This window comes from Mirounga angustirostris, unplaced genomic scaffold (assembly GCF_029215605.1).
Source record: "Mirounga angustirostris isolate CCGP_5_RB_7025 unplaced genomic scaffold, mMirAng1.0.hap1 SCAF_9, whole genome shotgun sequence".
NCBI classification, from domain to species: Eukaryota; Metazoa; Chordata; class Mammalia; order Carnivora; family Phocidae; genus Mirounga; species Mirounga angustirostris.
Genome location: NW_026991717.1, coordinates 70,068,059 through 70,082,601, shown reverse-complemented (window position 1 = coordinate 70,082,601; position 14,543 = coordinate 70,068,059). Strand labels below are relative to the sequence as shown.

The 14,543-nt window shown below is 36.9% G+C and overlaps 1 protein-coding gene across 1 annotated transcript; it reads left to right on the top strand.

Annotated features, from left to right (window-relative positions):
• The first annotated feature begins 1,827 nt into the window (after positions 1-1,827).
• Positions 1,828-2,766, top strand: LOC123862122 (olfactory receptor 4K15-like). Its single transcript, XM_045901755.2, has one exon. It carries the CDS (start codon positions 1,828-1,830, stop codon positions 2,764-2,766), a length of 939 nt encoding a protein of 312 aa, XP_045757711.1.
• Positions 2,767-14,543: the final 11,777 nt, after the last annotated feature.

Here is a 14,543-nt window from a genome sequence, read left to right as displayed (position 1 = left end):
CAAAAAACTTAGAAGAAAAAGCAAAGCCCAATTGGAAAAATGAAAAAAAAAAAAAAGGAGTATGCAGTTCAAAGAAAAGGCGAGGTAATTAATCCTTAAAAATAGGGAAAACACTTAATCTCACAATAAGAAATTAAAACTAAATTTGGTTGCCATTTCTCATCATCATTTGACAATAACATTGCATTGGAGAGGCTGGGAAAAAATGCAATTCTTACATTGCTGGTTGAAATACAAAAATGCTCTAAGCCCTATGGAAGGAATACAAACAGAAAAATGAAAAGCAAAACAGATAAAGCTTTTAAGGTGTTTAAAATTTAGTCAACTCTGTAATACGAACTTTAGAGCCTGAAAAAAAAATAGCACACTAGAAAGTTACAGAAATGAAGAGAACAAAAGAAAGAATAGAAAAAAAGAAGAAAGGAAGGAGAAAAAGACTTGGTCTCCTGGTTTATAGAAAACAGTAAATATATGTGTTTCCTCAGAGGTCAATTTGAAAAGTATAAGTCAGGGCGCCTGGGTGGCTCAGTTGGTTAAGTGACTGCCTTCGGCTCAGGTCATGATCCTGGAATCCCGGGATCGAGTCCCGCATCAGGCTCCCTGCTCAGCAGGGAGTCTGCTTCTTCCTCTGACCCTCCTCCCTCTCATGCTCTCTGTCTCTCATTCTCTCTCTCTCAAATAAATAAATAAAATCTTTAAAAAAAAAAAAAAGAAAAGTATAAGTCAATAGTGTAAGTACAAATGAACCTAGAATTTATATTCTCTCCCATGAAGAACAGTCAGGAGTAAAAGAAGCTTTCATAAATCTGTCATTTAATCCAATCTCAGAAAAGAAATCTCTGTTACCAAGGAGAACCAAGGGCCAGTCAATGTATGTTCATAAATGATGTGATCAGGCCAAGGAATAGTAGAAATATCCTTTCAAGGGGAGATTCCAAATGCAGAGAAATACTGGATATTAAAATGGGTAGTCAGCATGTGAGGTCTCTTTGGAACACAAATATCTTTTCTCAAGTTATTTGATGAACAGTTTTCCCCAGAGTTTCTGAAACTTTGGTTCAGGTCAGTCTGCTAATACATATCCACTTAGCAATAGATTTGTTTCTGAGAAGCATGTTTTGTATGAGAAAGGTAGTATTCATTTATTGCCCTGGAGGGATAGAACCTCTAAATATATTTTAAAGCTATGCATTCTCCCTGCAGAAGAGGTAGATTCAAGCCTTGGAGAAATTATTTCTGTAATACATTACTATTGACATTTTTAATCAATTCTCCTTAAAATAATTCTGATTATTAATCAGAATTAATTTAATACAATAAAATAATAATTCTGATTATTCATTTTTGATTCCCATAACAACTATACTTCTGATAGGTAAGGTTTTTGACTACCCTTCTTTACTTAGCTCCCCATCTTGACTATAAGACCGTGTCTACCAGGGCGCCTGGGTGGCTCAGTCATTAAGCGTCTACCTTTGGCTCGGGTCATGATCCCAGGGTCCTGGGATCGAGCCCCACGTCAGGCTCCATGCTCAGCAGGAAGCCTGCTTCTCCCTCTCCTACTCCCCTTGCTTGAGTTCCCTCTCTCGCTCTCTGTCAAATAAATAAATAAAATCTTAAAAAAAAAAAAAAAGACTGTGTCTACCTATAAATTCAAGAAAACTTTATTTTCAATTTTCAGCTACTACAATGGTAAGATTTGAATTTTGCCCATGAGTAGGACTTATCTGCTCTCTAGTACCTGAGCATTAATGAGGTTCTTCTTTCCATTCTAGAAGTTCTTAGTTCATCTCTTTCTTTGGGCTGCATTAGAACACCATGTACTAAATGGAGGAAGCAAATCAGTCTGTAGTGTCTGAGTTCATTTTTCGTGGACTTTGTGATTCAAGGGAGCTCCAGACCTTCCTCTTACTGCCTTTTTCTATGCTCTACCTGCTGACTGTTGTGGGCAACCTCCTTGTCATGCTCTTATTCATCACGGATCCTCATCTCCATTCCCCAATGTATTTCCTCTTAGCCAACCTCTCATTTGTGGACTTCTGCCTTTCCTCAGTAACTACCCCTAAACTGACCACAGACTTCCTAAAGGATAATAAGACCATCTCCTTTGGCAGCTGCATGACCCAGATCTTCGGTGTGCATTTTTTTGCAGGGGGAGAGATGGTACTGCTGGTGACAATGGCCTATGATCGTTATGTGGCCATCTGCAAGCCACTCCATTACTCTAGCATCATGGACAGACAAAAGTGCATCTGGCTAGTTTTGATATCATGGATCATTGGCTTTGTGCATGCCATGAGCCAACTAGCCATGATTTTAGAGCTGCCCTTCTGTGGACCCAGAATAGTGGACAGTTTTTTCTGTGATATCCCTTTGGTGATTAAACTGGCCTGCATGGATACATATACTCTGGGAATGTTGATAAATGCTGACAGCGGGATCTTGGCAACAACTTGCTTCATTCTCTTACTGATCTCCTACACCTATATCCTAGTGACTGTTTGCCTTCACTCTAAGGATGGAGCATCAAAGGCACTCTCTACCTGTACTTCCCACATCACAGTGGTGCTGCTATTCTTTGGACCCTGCATCTTCATCTATCTGTGGCCACTCAGCATTACTTGGGTGGACAAGTTTCTTGCTGTGTTTTACACAGTAATTACACCTCTCCTGAATCCAGCCATTTATACACTGAGAAATAAAGAGATTAGGAATGCCATAAAGAGACTGATAAGTCAGCATATGGATTCACAGGATAATTTTTAGTTTTCTCATGTAATCAGAAAATGCATCCCAATTTGGCCATGTTTTGACCTAAAAACTAAACTGGAAATGTGACTTATTCATATCTATAAGATTGAAGTATTCCCAGATACATGGTTTGTGTTTATTCCATTATAAAAATATGTTCAAAAATCCAACACTTGGGATGCCTGGTTGGCTCAGTCAGTTAAGCATCTGATTCTTGATTTTGGCTCAGGTCACAATTTCAGGGTCCTGGGATCCAGCCCTGCATGGGGGGTCCTTGCTCACCATGGAATCTGCTTGAGGATTCTCTCTTCCTCCATACCTCCCCCCCACCCCCACGACTGTCTGTCTCACATAAATGAATAAAACTTTTTAAAAAATCCGACACTTGTATTCTTACCACTTGGAGAGGATAATAAGTGATAATCATAATTTGCATAATTGTTACTGTCTTTGCTTATTAAGTGGTTTGTGAAGACTGAAAACACCGTTTAAGTATATATAACCCAGGAACATCCTTTTTCTCTTTTTCCCCAAAACACACATTCCTTTGTCTCTAGAACTCCATATAGAATAATTTTAGGTATTAAAATTCCAAGTGGCATTTTTGTTTATATTCACTCTATATTTAAGCTTTCATATTTTTCAAATGCCAATTTAGTATTACTCAAATTCTAAGTGGAATTAGCAGTTAAGAGTGTGTAGTAGGAGTCCAAGATGGCAGAGGAGTAAGAGACCTTATTTTCCTCTGGTCCAGGAATTCAGCTAGATAGCTATCAAATCATTCTGAACACTTGCGAACCCCACCATAGATCTAAGAAAATTGCTGCAAGTCTAGAAATTGAAAAGGGACCACTTTCTGCAAGGTAGGAGGTATGAAGGGAATCCGAGATGATGGATGGGAAGATAAATCACGGTGGCAGGGAGCCTACATAAGTTGGCTACCACAAAGTGATACAGCAGAAGAGCACAAAATCAGAACTTTTAGAAATCAGCTCCAGTGAGGGATATTCTTGTCTGAGGGTGCTCAGGTGGTGAAGTGGGGCAGAATACTAGGTGGGAAAGTGTGGTCTCAGGATCCTTAGGGTCACAGGAAGACCAGGGGTGCCTGAGTGCAGCAGAGCTCCAGGCATTGGAGTGGGGAAGCCATCTAAGGGCTCTCAGCTCAGGGTTGCAATATACCATGAACCATGGCACTGTTGGGTGACCACTCTCCTACCAGGGGCCCAACAAGCAGGTGCAGAACTGGCAAGATCCCCCTTCCTCCCCTGGGAGGAGCAATGGAGGGGTGTGCTGCAGGAGGGGAATGCTGCAGGGGTCTGCAGGGTTTGGAGACTCAAAACAGGGTCGAGTGCCTGTGAGAGAAACACTTAGTCACAGGCCAGGTGAGCAGGGAGTGAGAAGGGAGACCAGGGAGACAGGAGTGATTGACTGCTTTTCCCTAGGGCGCACTGAAGATTGGAGCACAGGGCTTTCAGCTCCTGTCTGAAGATTGGGAGGCCACCATTTTCATTCTAGCCTCTAAAGCAATGTGGAAAGCCCTCAGGGAACAAAACCCACATAGAGCAATCTGGAGCAGCTTATTTAGCCTGCCCCTGGCAAGGGTGGTGCAATTCTGCCCTGGGCAAAGACACTTGAGAATCAATGCAACTGGCCCGTTCCCCAGAAGATCAGCAAGAACATCAGGCTGAGACCAAGTTTACTGATCATAGAGAACTGCAAAATTCCAGCCCTAGGGGAAAACAGTATATAGAATTCATGTTTTTTCTTCTCCCACAATTCTTTAGTCTTTCCATTTAAATTTTTTTTCTCTTCCATTACTCTACCAAATTTCGTATTTTTTCAACTTTTTAAAGATTTTTTTTAAATTTCATTTTTACAGTTACATTCTATACTTTCATTGTATTTAGTTTTACTTTTGCATATATATAAGTTTTTCTTTCTTTACAATTTTGGAATGCAGTTTTTTCTAACAAACAGGCCAAAATAGACCCAGAGTCTAGTGTATGGCTCTGTTCTTTTCACCTGTCTAATCATATTCACTCTTTTTTTCTTTTTCTACCTTTCTTTTTGTTAAAGCCATTTAAATATTCATCTTTACAGTTACATTCTATCCTTTCATTGTATTCAATTTTAATTTTGTATATATATATCAGTTTTTCTTTTTTCACCATTTTGAGTTGTAGTTTCTTCTAACAAACCCACCAAAATACACTCAGGATATAGTGTATTGCTTTGTTCTGTTCACCTGTTTATATTCCTTTTTTTTCTTTCTTTTTCTCTTTTTTTCCCTCTTTTAATTTTCATTTTTACATTTACATTCTATCCTTTCATTGTACTTAATTTTATTTCTTTACATATATAAGTTCTTCTTTCTTTACAATTTTGGGATCCAGTTTTCTAAAAAATATACCAAAATACACACAGTATCCAGTGTATTGCTCTATTCTGTTCACCACTTTGGTTATATTTTCTCTTTTTTTAATTTTAATTTTTTTTTAAGTTTCAGGTATCTTCATTTGTTTAGTTTATTTCTCTGGGGTCACTGTTGCCATTTTAATATTTTGTTCTCTCACTCATCTATTCTTCTCTGGACAGAATGACAAGATGGAAAAACTGACCTCAAAAGAGAGAACAAGAGGTGCCTGGGTGACTCAGTTGGTTAAAGCAGCTGCCTTCGGCTCAGGTCACGATCCCAGGATCCTGGGATTGAGCCCTGGTTCGGGATCCCTGCTCAGCGGAGAGGCTGTTTCTCCCCTTCCCTCTGCCTGCCGCTCCACCTACTTGTTCTGTCTATCTCTCTGTCAAATAAATAAATAAATAATCTTTAAAAAAAAATAGAACAAGAGGCAGTACTCAGGGACTTAATCAGTATGGATAGAAGTAAGATGTCAGAACTACAGTTCAGAATAATGATTATAAATTCCTACCTGGGCCTGAAAAACGCATAGAAGACACTAGAGAATCCCTTTCTGGAGAAATAAGAGAACTAAAATCTAATCAAGTCAAAATCAAAAAGGCTATTAATGAGATGCAATAAAAAATCGAGGCTCTAACTGCTAGGATAAATGAGGCAGGAGAGAGAATTTGTGATATAGAAGACCAAATGATGAAGAAAAAAGAAGCTGAAAAAAAGAGATAAACAACTACTGGATCACAAGAGGAGAATTTGAGAGATAAGTGATACCATAAAGTCAGACAATACTAGAATAATTGGGACCCTGGAAGAAGAGGAAAAAGAAAGAGAGAGAGGTCCAGAAGGTATATTGGAGCACATTATAGTGCAAAACTTCCCTAATCTGGAGAAAGAAACAGGCATTCAAGTCCAGGAGGCACAGAGAATCCCCCTCAAAATCAATAAGAATAGGTCAATACCCTGACATATATTAGTGAACCTGCAAATCTCAGAGACAAAGAAAAAATCCTGAAAGCAGCTCGGGACAAGAGGTCTGTAACCTAAAAGGGTAGAAATATTAGACTGGCAGCAAACCTATCCACAGAGACCTGGCAGGCCAGAAAGGACTAGAATGTATATTCAGGGAGCTAAATGAGAACAATATGCAGCCAAGAATTTTTTATCCAGCTAAGATGTCACTGAAAATAGAAGGAGAGATAACAAACTTCCAAGACAAACAGAAACTAGAACAATTTTTGAGCACCAAACCAGCCCTACAAGAAATATTGAAAGGGATCTTATAAGCTAAGAAAGAGCCCAAAAGTAACATAGACCAGAAAGGAACAGAGATAATATACAGAAGCAGTGACTGTACAGATAATACAATGGCACTAAATTCATATTTTTCAAGAGTAACTCTGAATGTAAATGGTCTAAATGCCCCAATCAAAAGACACAAGGTATCAGATTGGATAAAAAAGCAAGACCCATTGATATGCTGTCTGCAAGAGACTCATTTTAGACCCAAAGACACCTCCACATTTAAAGTGAGAGAATGGAAAAACATTTATCATGTTAATGGACATCAAAAGAAAGCTGGGGTAGCAATCCTTATAATAGACCAACTAGATTTTAAACCAAAGACTGTAATAAGAGATGAGGAAGGTCACTATATCATAATTAAAGGGTCTATCCAACAAGAAGACCTAACAATTGTAAATATTTATGCCCCTAACATGGCAGCAGCCAATTATATAAACCAATTAATAACAAAATTAAAGAAATACATCAATAATAATACAATAATAGTAGGGGACTTTAACATCCCACTCCCTGCAATGGACAGATCATCTAAGCAAAAGATCAACAAGGAAACAAGGGCTTTGAATGACACACTGGACCAGATCAACTTCAAAGATATATTCAGAGTATTCCATCCTAAAGCAACAGAATACACATTCTTGAGTGCATATGGAGCATTCTCCAGAATAGAGCACATACTGTGTCACAAATCAGGTCTCACACAGTACCAAAAGATTTGGGTATTGCCTGCGTATTTTCAGACCACAATGCTTTGAAACTGGAACTCAATCACAAGAGGAAATTTGGAAAGAACTCAAACACGTGGAGGATAAAGAGCATCCTACTAAAGAATGAATGTGTCAACCAGGAAATTAAAGAAGAATTTTTAAAAATTAATGGAAACAAATGAAAATGAAAACAGAACTGTTCAAAACCTTTGGGATGAAGCAAAGGGGGTCCTAAGAGGGAAGTATATACCAATTAAAGCCCTTCTCAAGAAACAAGAAAGTTGGTCTCAAACACACAAGCCAACCTTACACCTAAAGGAGCTGGAGAAAGAACAGCAAATAAGCCTAAACCCAGCAGGAGAAGAGAATTAATAATGATTAGAGCAGAAATCAGTGAAACAGAAACCAAAAGAATAGTAGAACACAGCAACAAAACTAGGAGCTGGTTCTTTGAAGGAATTAAGATTGATAAACCCTTGGCCAGGCTTATCAAAAAGAAAAGAGAAAGGACCCAAATAAATAAAATCATGAATCAAAGAGGAGAGATCACAACCAACACCGAAAAAATACAAACAATTATAAGAACATATTATGAGCAACTATATGCCAAGAAATTAGGCAATCTGGAAGAAATGGATGCATTCCTAGAGAGGTATATACTACCAAAACTGAAACAGGAAGAAATAGAAAACCTGAACAGATCCATACCAGCAAGGAAATTGAAGCAGAAATCAAAAATATCCCAACAAACAAGAGTCCAGGGTTGGATGGCTTCCCAAGGGAATCCCACCAAACATTTAAAGAATTAATACCTATTCTTCTGAAGCTGTTTCAAAAAATAGAAATGGAAGGAAAACTTGTAAACTCATTCTCTGAGGTCAGCATTACCTTGATCCCAAAGCCAAAGACCCCACCAAAAAGGAGAATCACAGACCAATATCCTGATGAACACGGATGCCAAAATTCTCACCAAGATACTAGCCAATAGGCTCCAACAGTACATTAAAAGGATTATTCACCATGATCAAGTGGGATTTATTCCTGGGCTTCAAGGGTGCAAATCAATCAATGTGGTACATTCCATTAATAAAAGAAAGGACAAGAACCATATGATCTTCCTAGTAGATGCAGAGGAAATCATTTGACAAAGTACAGCATTCTTTCTTGATTAAAAGTCTTCACAGTGTAGGGATAGAGGGAACATACCTCAATATCATAAAAGCCATATACGAAAAGCCCATGGTGAATATCATTCTCAATGGGGAAAAACAGAGCAGGAACATGACAGGTCAGGAACATGATAGGGATGTCCACTATCACCACTATTGTTCAACATAGTACTAGAAGTCACAGCCTCAGCAATCAGACAACAAAAAGAAATAAAAGGCATCCGAATCAGCAAAGAAGTCAAAATTTCACTATTCACAGATACATGGTGTTCTATGTGAAAAACCCAAAAGACTCCACCCCAAAATTGCTAGCACTCAGACAGTAACTCAGGGAAGTGGCAGGATATAAAATCAATGCACAGAAATCAGTTGCATTTCTATACACTAACAATGAGAGGGAAGAAAGAGAAATTAAGGAGTCGATTCCATTTACAACTGCACCTAAAACCATAAGATACCAAGGAATAAACCTAACCAAGGAGGTAAACGATCTGCACTCAGAAAACTACAGAACAATCATAAAAGAAACTGAGGAAGACACAATGAAATGGAAAAAAGTTCCATGCTCATGGATTAGAGAACAAATATTGTTAAAATGTCTATGCTACCTAGAGCAATCTATACATTCAATGCAATCCCTATCAAAATACCATCAAATTTTTTCACAGAGCTGGAACAAATAATCCTAAAATTTGTATGGAAATGGAAAAGATCTCAAATAGCCAAATGAATGTTGAAAGGCAAACAAAAGCTGGTGGTATCACAATTCCAACTTTAAGCTCTATTACAAAGCTGTAATCATCAAGACAGTATGCTACTGGCACAAAAACAGACACGTAGATCAATGGAACAGATTAGAGAACCCAGAAATGGACCCTCAAATCTATGGTCAAATAATCTTGACAAAGCAGGAAAGAATATCCAATGGAAAAAAGTCTCTCCAACAAATGATGTTGGGAAAATTGGAGAGCCTCATGCAGGAGAATGAAACTGGACCATTTCCTTACACCATACACAAAAATAGACTCAAAATGGTTTAAAGACCTAAATGTGAGACAGGAGTCCATCAAAATCCTAGAGGAGAACAAAGGCCACAACCTCCATGATCTCAGCCACAGCAACTTCTTGCTAGACACATCTCCAAAGGCAAGGGAAACAAAGGCACAAATGAACTATTGGGACTTCATTAAGATAAAAAGCTTTTGCAGAGCAAAGGAAACAGTATACAAAACCAAAAGACAACTGACAGAATGGGAGAAGATATTTTCAAGTGACATATCAGATAAAGGGCTAGCATCCACAGTCTATAGAGAACTTACCAAACTCAACACCCAAAGAACAAATAATGTAATCAATAAATGGCAAAAGACATGAACAGACATTTCTCCAAAGAAGACATCCAAATGGCCAACAGACAGATGAAAAACTGCTCAACATCACTTGGCATCAGGCAAATACAAATCAAAACCACAATGAGATACCACCTCACACCAGTCAAAATGGCTAAAATTAACAAGTCAGGAAAAGACAGATGTTGGTGAGGATGCGGAGAAAGGGGAACCCTCTTACACTTTTGGTGGGAATGCAAGCTGGTGCAGACTCTCTGGAAAACAGTATGGAGGTTCCTCAAAAAGTTGAAAATAGAGCTACCCTACAACCCAGCATTTGCACTACCAGGTATTTACACCAAAGATACAAATTTAGTGATCTGAATGGGCACATGCACCCCAATGTTCATAGCAGCAATGTCCACAATAGCCAAACTATGGAAAGAGCCCAGATGTCCATCAACAGATGAATGGATAAAGAAGATGTGGCATATATACACAATGCAATACACCTCAGCCATCAAAAAAAAAAAAAAAAGAAATCTTGCCATTTGCAAGGACGTGGATGGAACTAGAAGGTATTATGCTAAGCGAAATAAGTCAATCAGAGAAAGAAAATTATCATATGATCTCACCCACATGTGGAATTTAAGAAACAAAACTGAGGATCATAGGGGAAGAGAGGAAAACATAAAACAAGATGAAATCAGAGAGGGAGACAAACCATAAGAGACTCTTAATCATAGGAAACAAACTGAGGGTTGCTGGAGGGGAGGGAAATGGAGGGATGGGGTAACTGGGTGATGCCATTAAGGAGGGCACATGATGTAATGAGAACTGGGTATTATATAAGACTGATGAATCACTGACCTCTACCTTTCAAAATAATAATACATTATACGTTAATTAACTGAATGTAAATAAAAAAAATTTTTTTAAAGAGTGTGTAGTGGTATGTAGTCTGTTACATGATATTAATGCCAAACACATATAACAGTGATTCATGATGATAACTTTCAACAATTCTATAATTTATAAAACATCTGTAATGTATAACATCTCTAATCTCAAATTTGAAAAAATACGGTCAAAACCACATAATTACTACTCATCACACAGACTCTTTAATTTCTGTTACTCTGTTCTGCATCTCATGTAACTTGACCCTTGGGGGAAAAGCCAATGTTCATAAAACTCCTAATGTCTATAGAGAGCCAATAATGGAATAGCTATTAGTTATTAATACCCAGTCTTGTAATTGGTTTCATTCCTAATGGTAATAATTATTTATAACTATATGTCTTAATTAATAAAGATGAATCTAAAAGGGAGTGAATGTCTCTGTGTTTCTCGATCCCTTGAAGCTGCTGAGGGTGAAAACCAGAGCCTGTGCAGTAGGTGGAAACCCGATCTTTAATTCTCCAGCATCTGGTTCCATAATCATCTCTTTATGTTCCCCACAATTTACTTCTCTCCAGTCACCCTTTTCCTTTGTTAACTCACTTTATTTGAATGATTTTCATTCACATTGTTTTATATCCTTTGGTCTTATTCTCAGAGTTAAAATTGTATGATAGATGAACATAAAATATTCTTCAAAGCTCTAGTATCTTTTTGAAAATAGTATGTGAAGTATATTGGGTCTCCCATCTCCTTTTTCTCTGAATATTAGGATCATAAAAACAAAAAGCAATATCTATGTCTTTGCTCTTCTATTCCTACTGAAACAACATGAAAAAAGCATGCTAGGGCGCCTGGGTGGCTCAGTTGGTTAAGCGACTGCCTTCTGCTCGGGTCCTGATCCTGGAGTCCCGGGATCAAGTCCCGCATCGGGCTCCCTGCTCAGCGGGGGGTCTGCTTCTCCCTCTGACCCTCTTCCCTCTCGTGCTCTCTGTCTCTCATTCTCTCTCTCTCAAATAAATAAATAAAATCTTTAAAAAAAAAAAAAAGAAAAAAGCATGCTAGCTTTCTTTCTGCCAGATTTATTCAACCACTGTTACCAGTCTGAAAACTTTAGATCTGTTTCCCGAAAATCATCAAAATTATCGTAATAGATAACACTTATTTAGCACTTAGTGTATGTCTAAGCACTTTCTGATGTTTTCTGGTTTCAACTCATTTAGTCCTCAAAACAACCACAGGAGATAGACACTGTTAGTATCTGCCTTTAACAGATGGAGAAATGGACACATCTGGCCGCTGAGCAACTCACATAGAACACACGGCAGATAAATGGGGGATCTGGGGATGCAAACAGTTTGCCCTTAAACACTGTGTTTTACTGTGTATTGGAAATGGCTCCTACATAAAAGTTTCCATCCCCTCAATTTATTTTGACACATTTGTTTCAAATTAGAAAAATAAATATTACCTCTAAAAATATAGCAAATTAAGTTGAGGGTAAAGAAACAAGCATAAGATTATTTAAAACCCCACCACCTGTATGACAACAGACAGGAGCTACACTTGTGGTGAACACAGCATAACATATAATAATATTGAATCACTATGCTATACACCTGAAACTAATGTAACATTGTGTGTCAACTATATTCAAATTAAAAAAAATGTTTTTAAGCCCACTACCTGTAGAAATTTGGGACAAGTTATAAACCTCTACTCATGCAAATGTTCCCCAGTAAAAATATTTTTTTACTATAGTTTTCTGGACTTACTGATATCTTTCCATGCTCATTAATGTAGACCTAATGACCTCTTAAAAATGGAATATATCCATATAATCAGTCCCTTATCATTAAACATTTCATATTATAAGAAATGTTAAAGTAAAAGAACATCATACATTCTGTGTATTTGTCTATTTTCTTTCAATTAATTCCAAGGCATAGGATTATTGAATTACAGTTAAAGTATTTTTCACTTTTATGACTCAATTGCCTTCTGGAATGACTGTACCACTTCACATTTCCCACAGGCTGAGAATGAGAAGCACTGCTTCCCCAATTCTGCAGCAGCAAAAGGCTTATTCATTCTTTTGAAGAGAAAATACAAAAATGGAATCTGCTTTCTGAATTTGAGGTAAATGTAGAAAGACCTCTTTAATCTCTAGTTTTAGAAAGTAATGCATAATTCAATGTATTAAAACTTTACAATTTTATTTTTACATTTACGCCTTCTAATCATCTAGAATATACTTTGCTGTGAGATGTTTAATAAGATACTTAAAATTTTATGTTTCCAGTGTTGAGCTACACATTTAATAAACATTAAATACTCTGAATTTCATATATAGCCCTCCATTATCCTATTTAATTGTATTGCCCTCTTTATCATATACTAAGTTCCTTAATTTGTATCACATTCTTAACTGCATTTTGTTCTATTTATCTGTTCAACTTCAGCCAAATTAATCATGTTTAATTAGCATGGGTTTATGATATATCTCAACATCTTTTACAGAAAGTATTCTCTTTTCTCCCCCTGGCACCCACTTCATTTCTTTTTCAAAATATCCCTGGGCTTTGAAATGGACGTTTAGATATGTTTGAAATGCTCCAAAACATTTCTGCTGGGCTTTTAATGGGCACGGCAGTTACTGCTCAAGGTAGTTCAGTGAGAATGGATTATTTTTACAACTTTGTGTCTTTTTTCTCTATTTGCATGGATCCATTTCCTATTTCAATCTGCATTTCAAATGTTCCAGAAAAATTTGTTTTTTCAGTAGAGTGCATATATTGCACATTTGTTTCACTTACAAATGAGAGTTTTTAAATCAAATTTTAATAAGTTATTTACTATATACTATTATTTATAATATTCATTAAAATAATCTTGCTGGATTTATTTTTTCATTTAATTGTAAGTTTTTGACATGGACAACTGTATGATTTGTGAATGATTATAGTTTTGATACTGTTCTTTCAAGAATATTATTGGATTTAATCTTTCTACTATAGTAAATAATTGAAACATAGTGCTGCAGGCTTCCTTCTTTATGTTCTTGGTTTTAATGTTTCATCTATAATCAGACATTGACTACTGGTTTAAAAATTCTATTTAAATCATCATATTAAAATGTTTCTTAACCTTCCAATTTTACTAAGAGTTTTTATCAGGGATCAATTTTGAAATTTATCCAGTGACTGTTCAGTACATTCATTCCCTAAAATTTTCATGGAAATATCCTCTGAAGTCAAATATTGCTCATCTCTTCTCATGGCCTTATGTGATATGCTGTGGGATCAAAAATTTTCTCTTGATAGAGCCACCAAAGGCTTCAAGTAGGAAAGCCAGTTGGTGTTACTTGATCTCTAGACAGACAGATACGGAAACAGACTGTAGAATGGACTGGACATGGGAAGAATGGAACAGGGAGATCTTTTAGGAGTCTCTTCAGTGGTCAAGATGGGACAATATGTAGACCAGAAGTAAAAGACAAAATGACAATAGAAATGAGAAAGGAACTGAAATGAAAAATAGTTGAGAGTAAAAGTTGTGCAACTGGAGCTGGAAATGCAAGGACAGAGTGCTACCCAGGTATCTATACTGGGGAGAAGGGTAATGACATTTATTGAAGCATTGCAGTAAATTAAAATTAAAATATTATAAATTCAGCTTGACATTAACTTGAAGATGGAGGTGGAATTTCCATTTGAGTATATACCACATACTGTTTTGAATATATTACTCTGGAGTAAGAGATAAAGCTACAGATTCAGAATTCAACATGTAGGTACTAGTTAAAATAAGTAAACTGATATTGAATAAAACCTTTCCCCTCTGGGCAATGAGAATCCTTACAAGGGTTTTAAAAAGATACTGGTGGAGGTATGTAATGTAAGATTTGCATTTTTAAATCCTTTCTGTAATCAGACCAAGGTAAACTAGCATATAAGATTTTGCTAAGTGAATG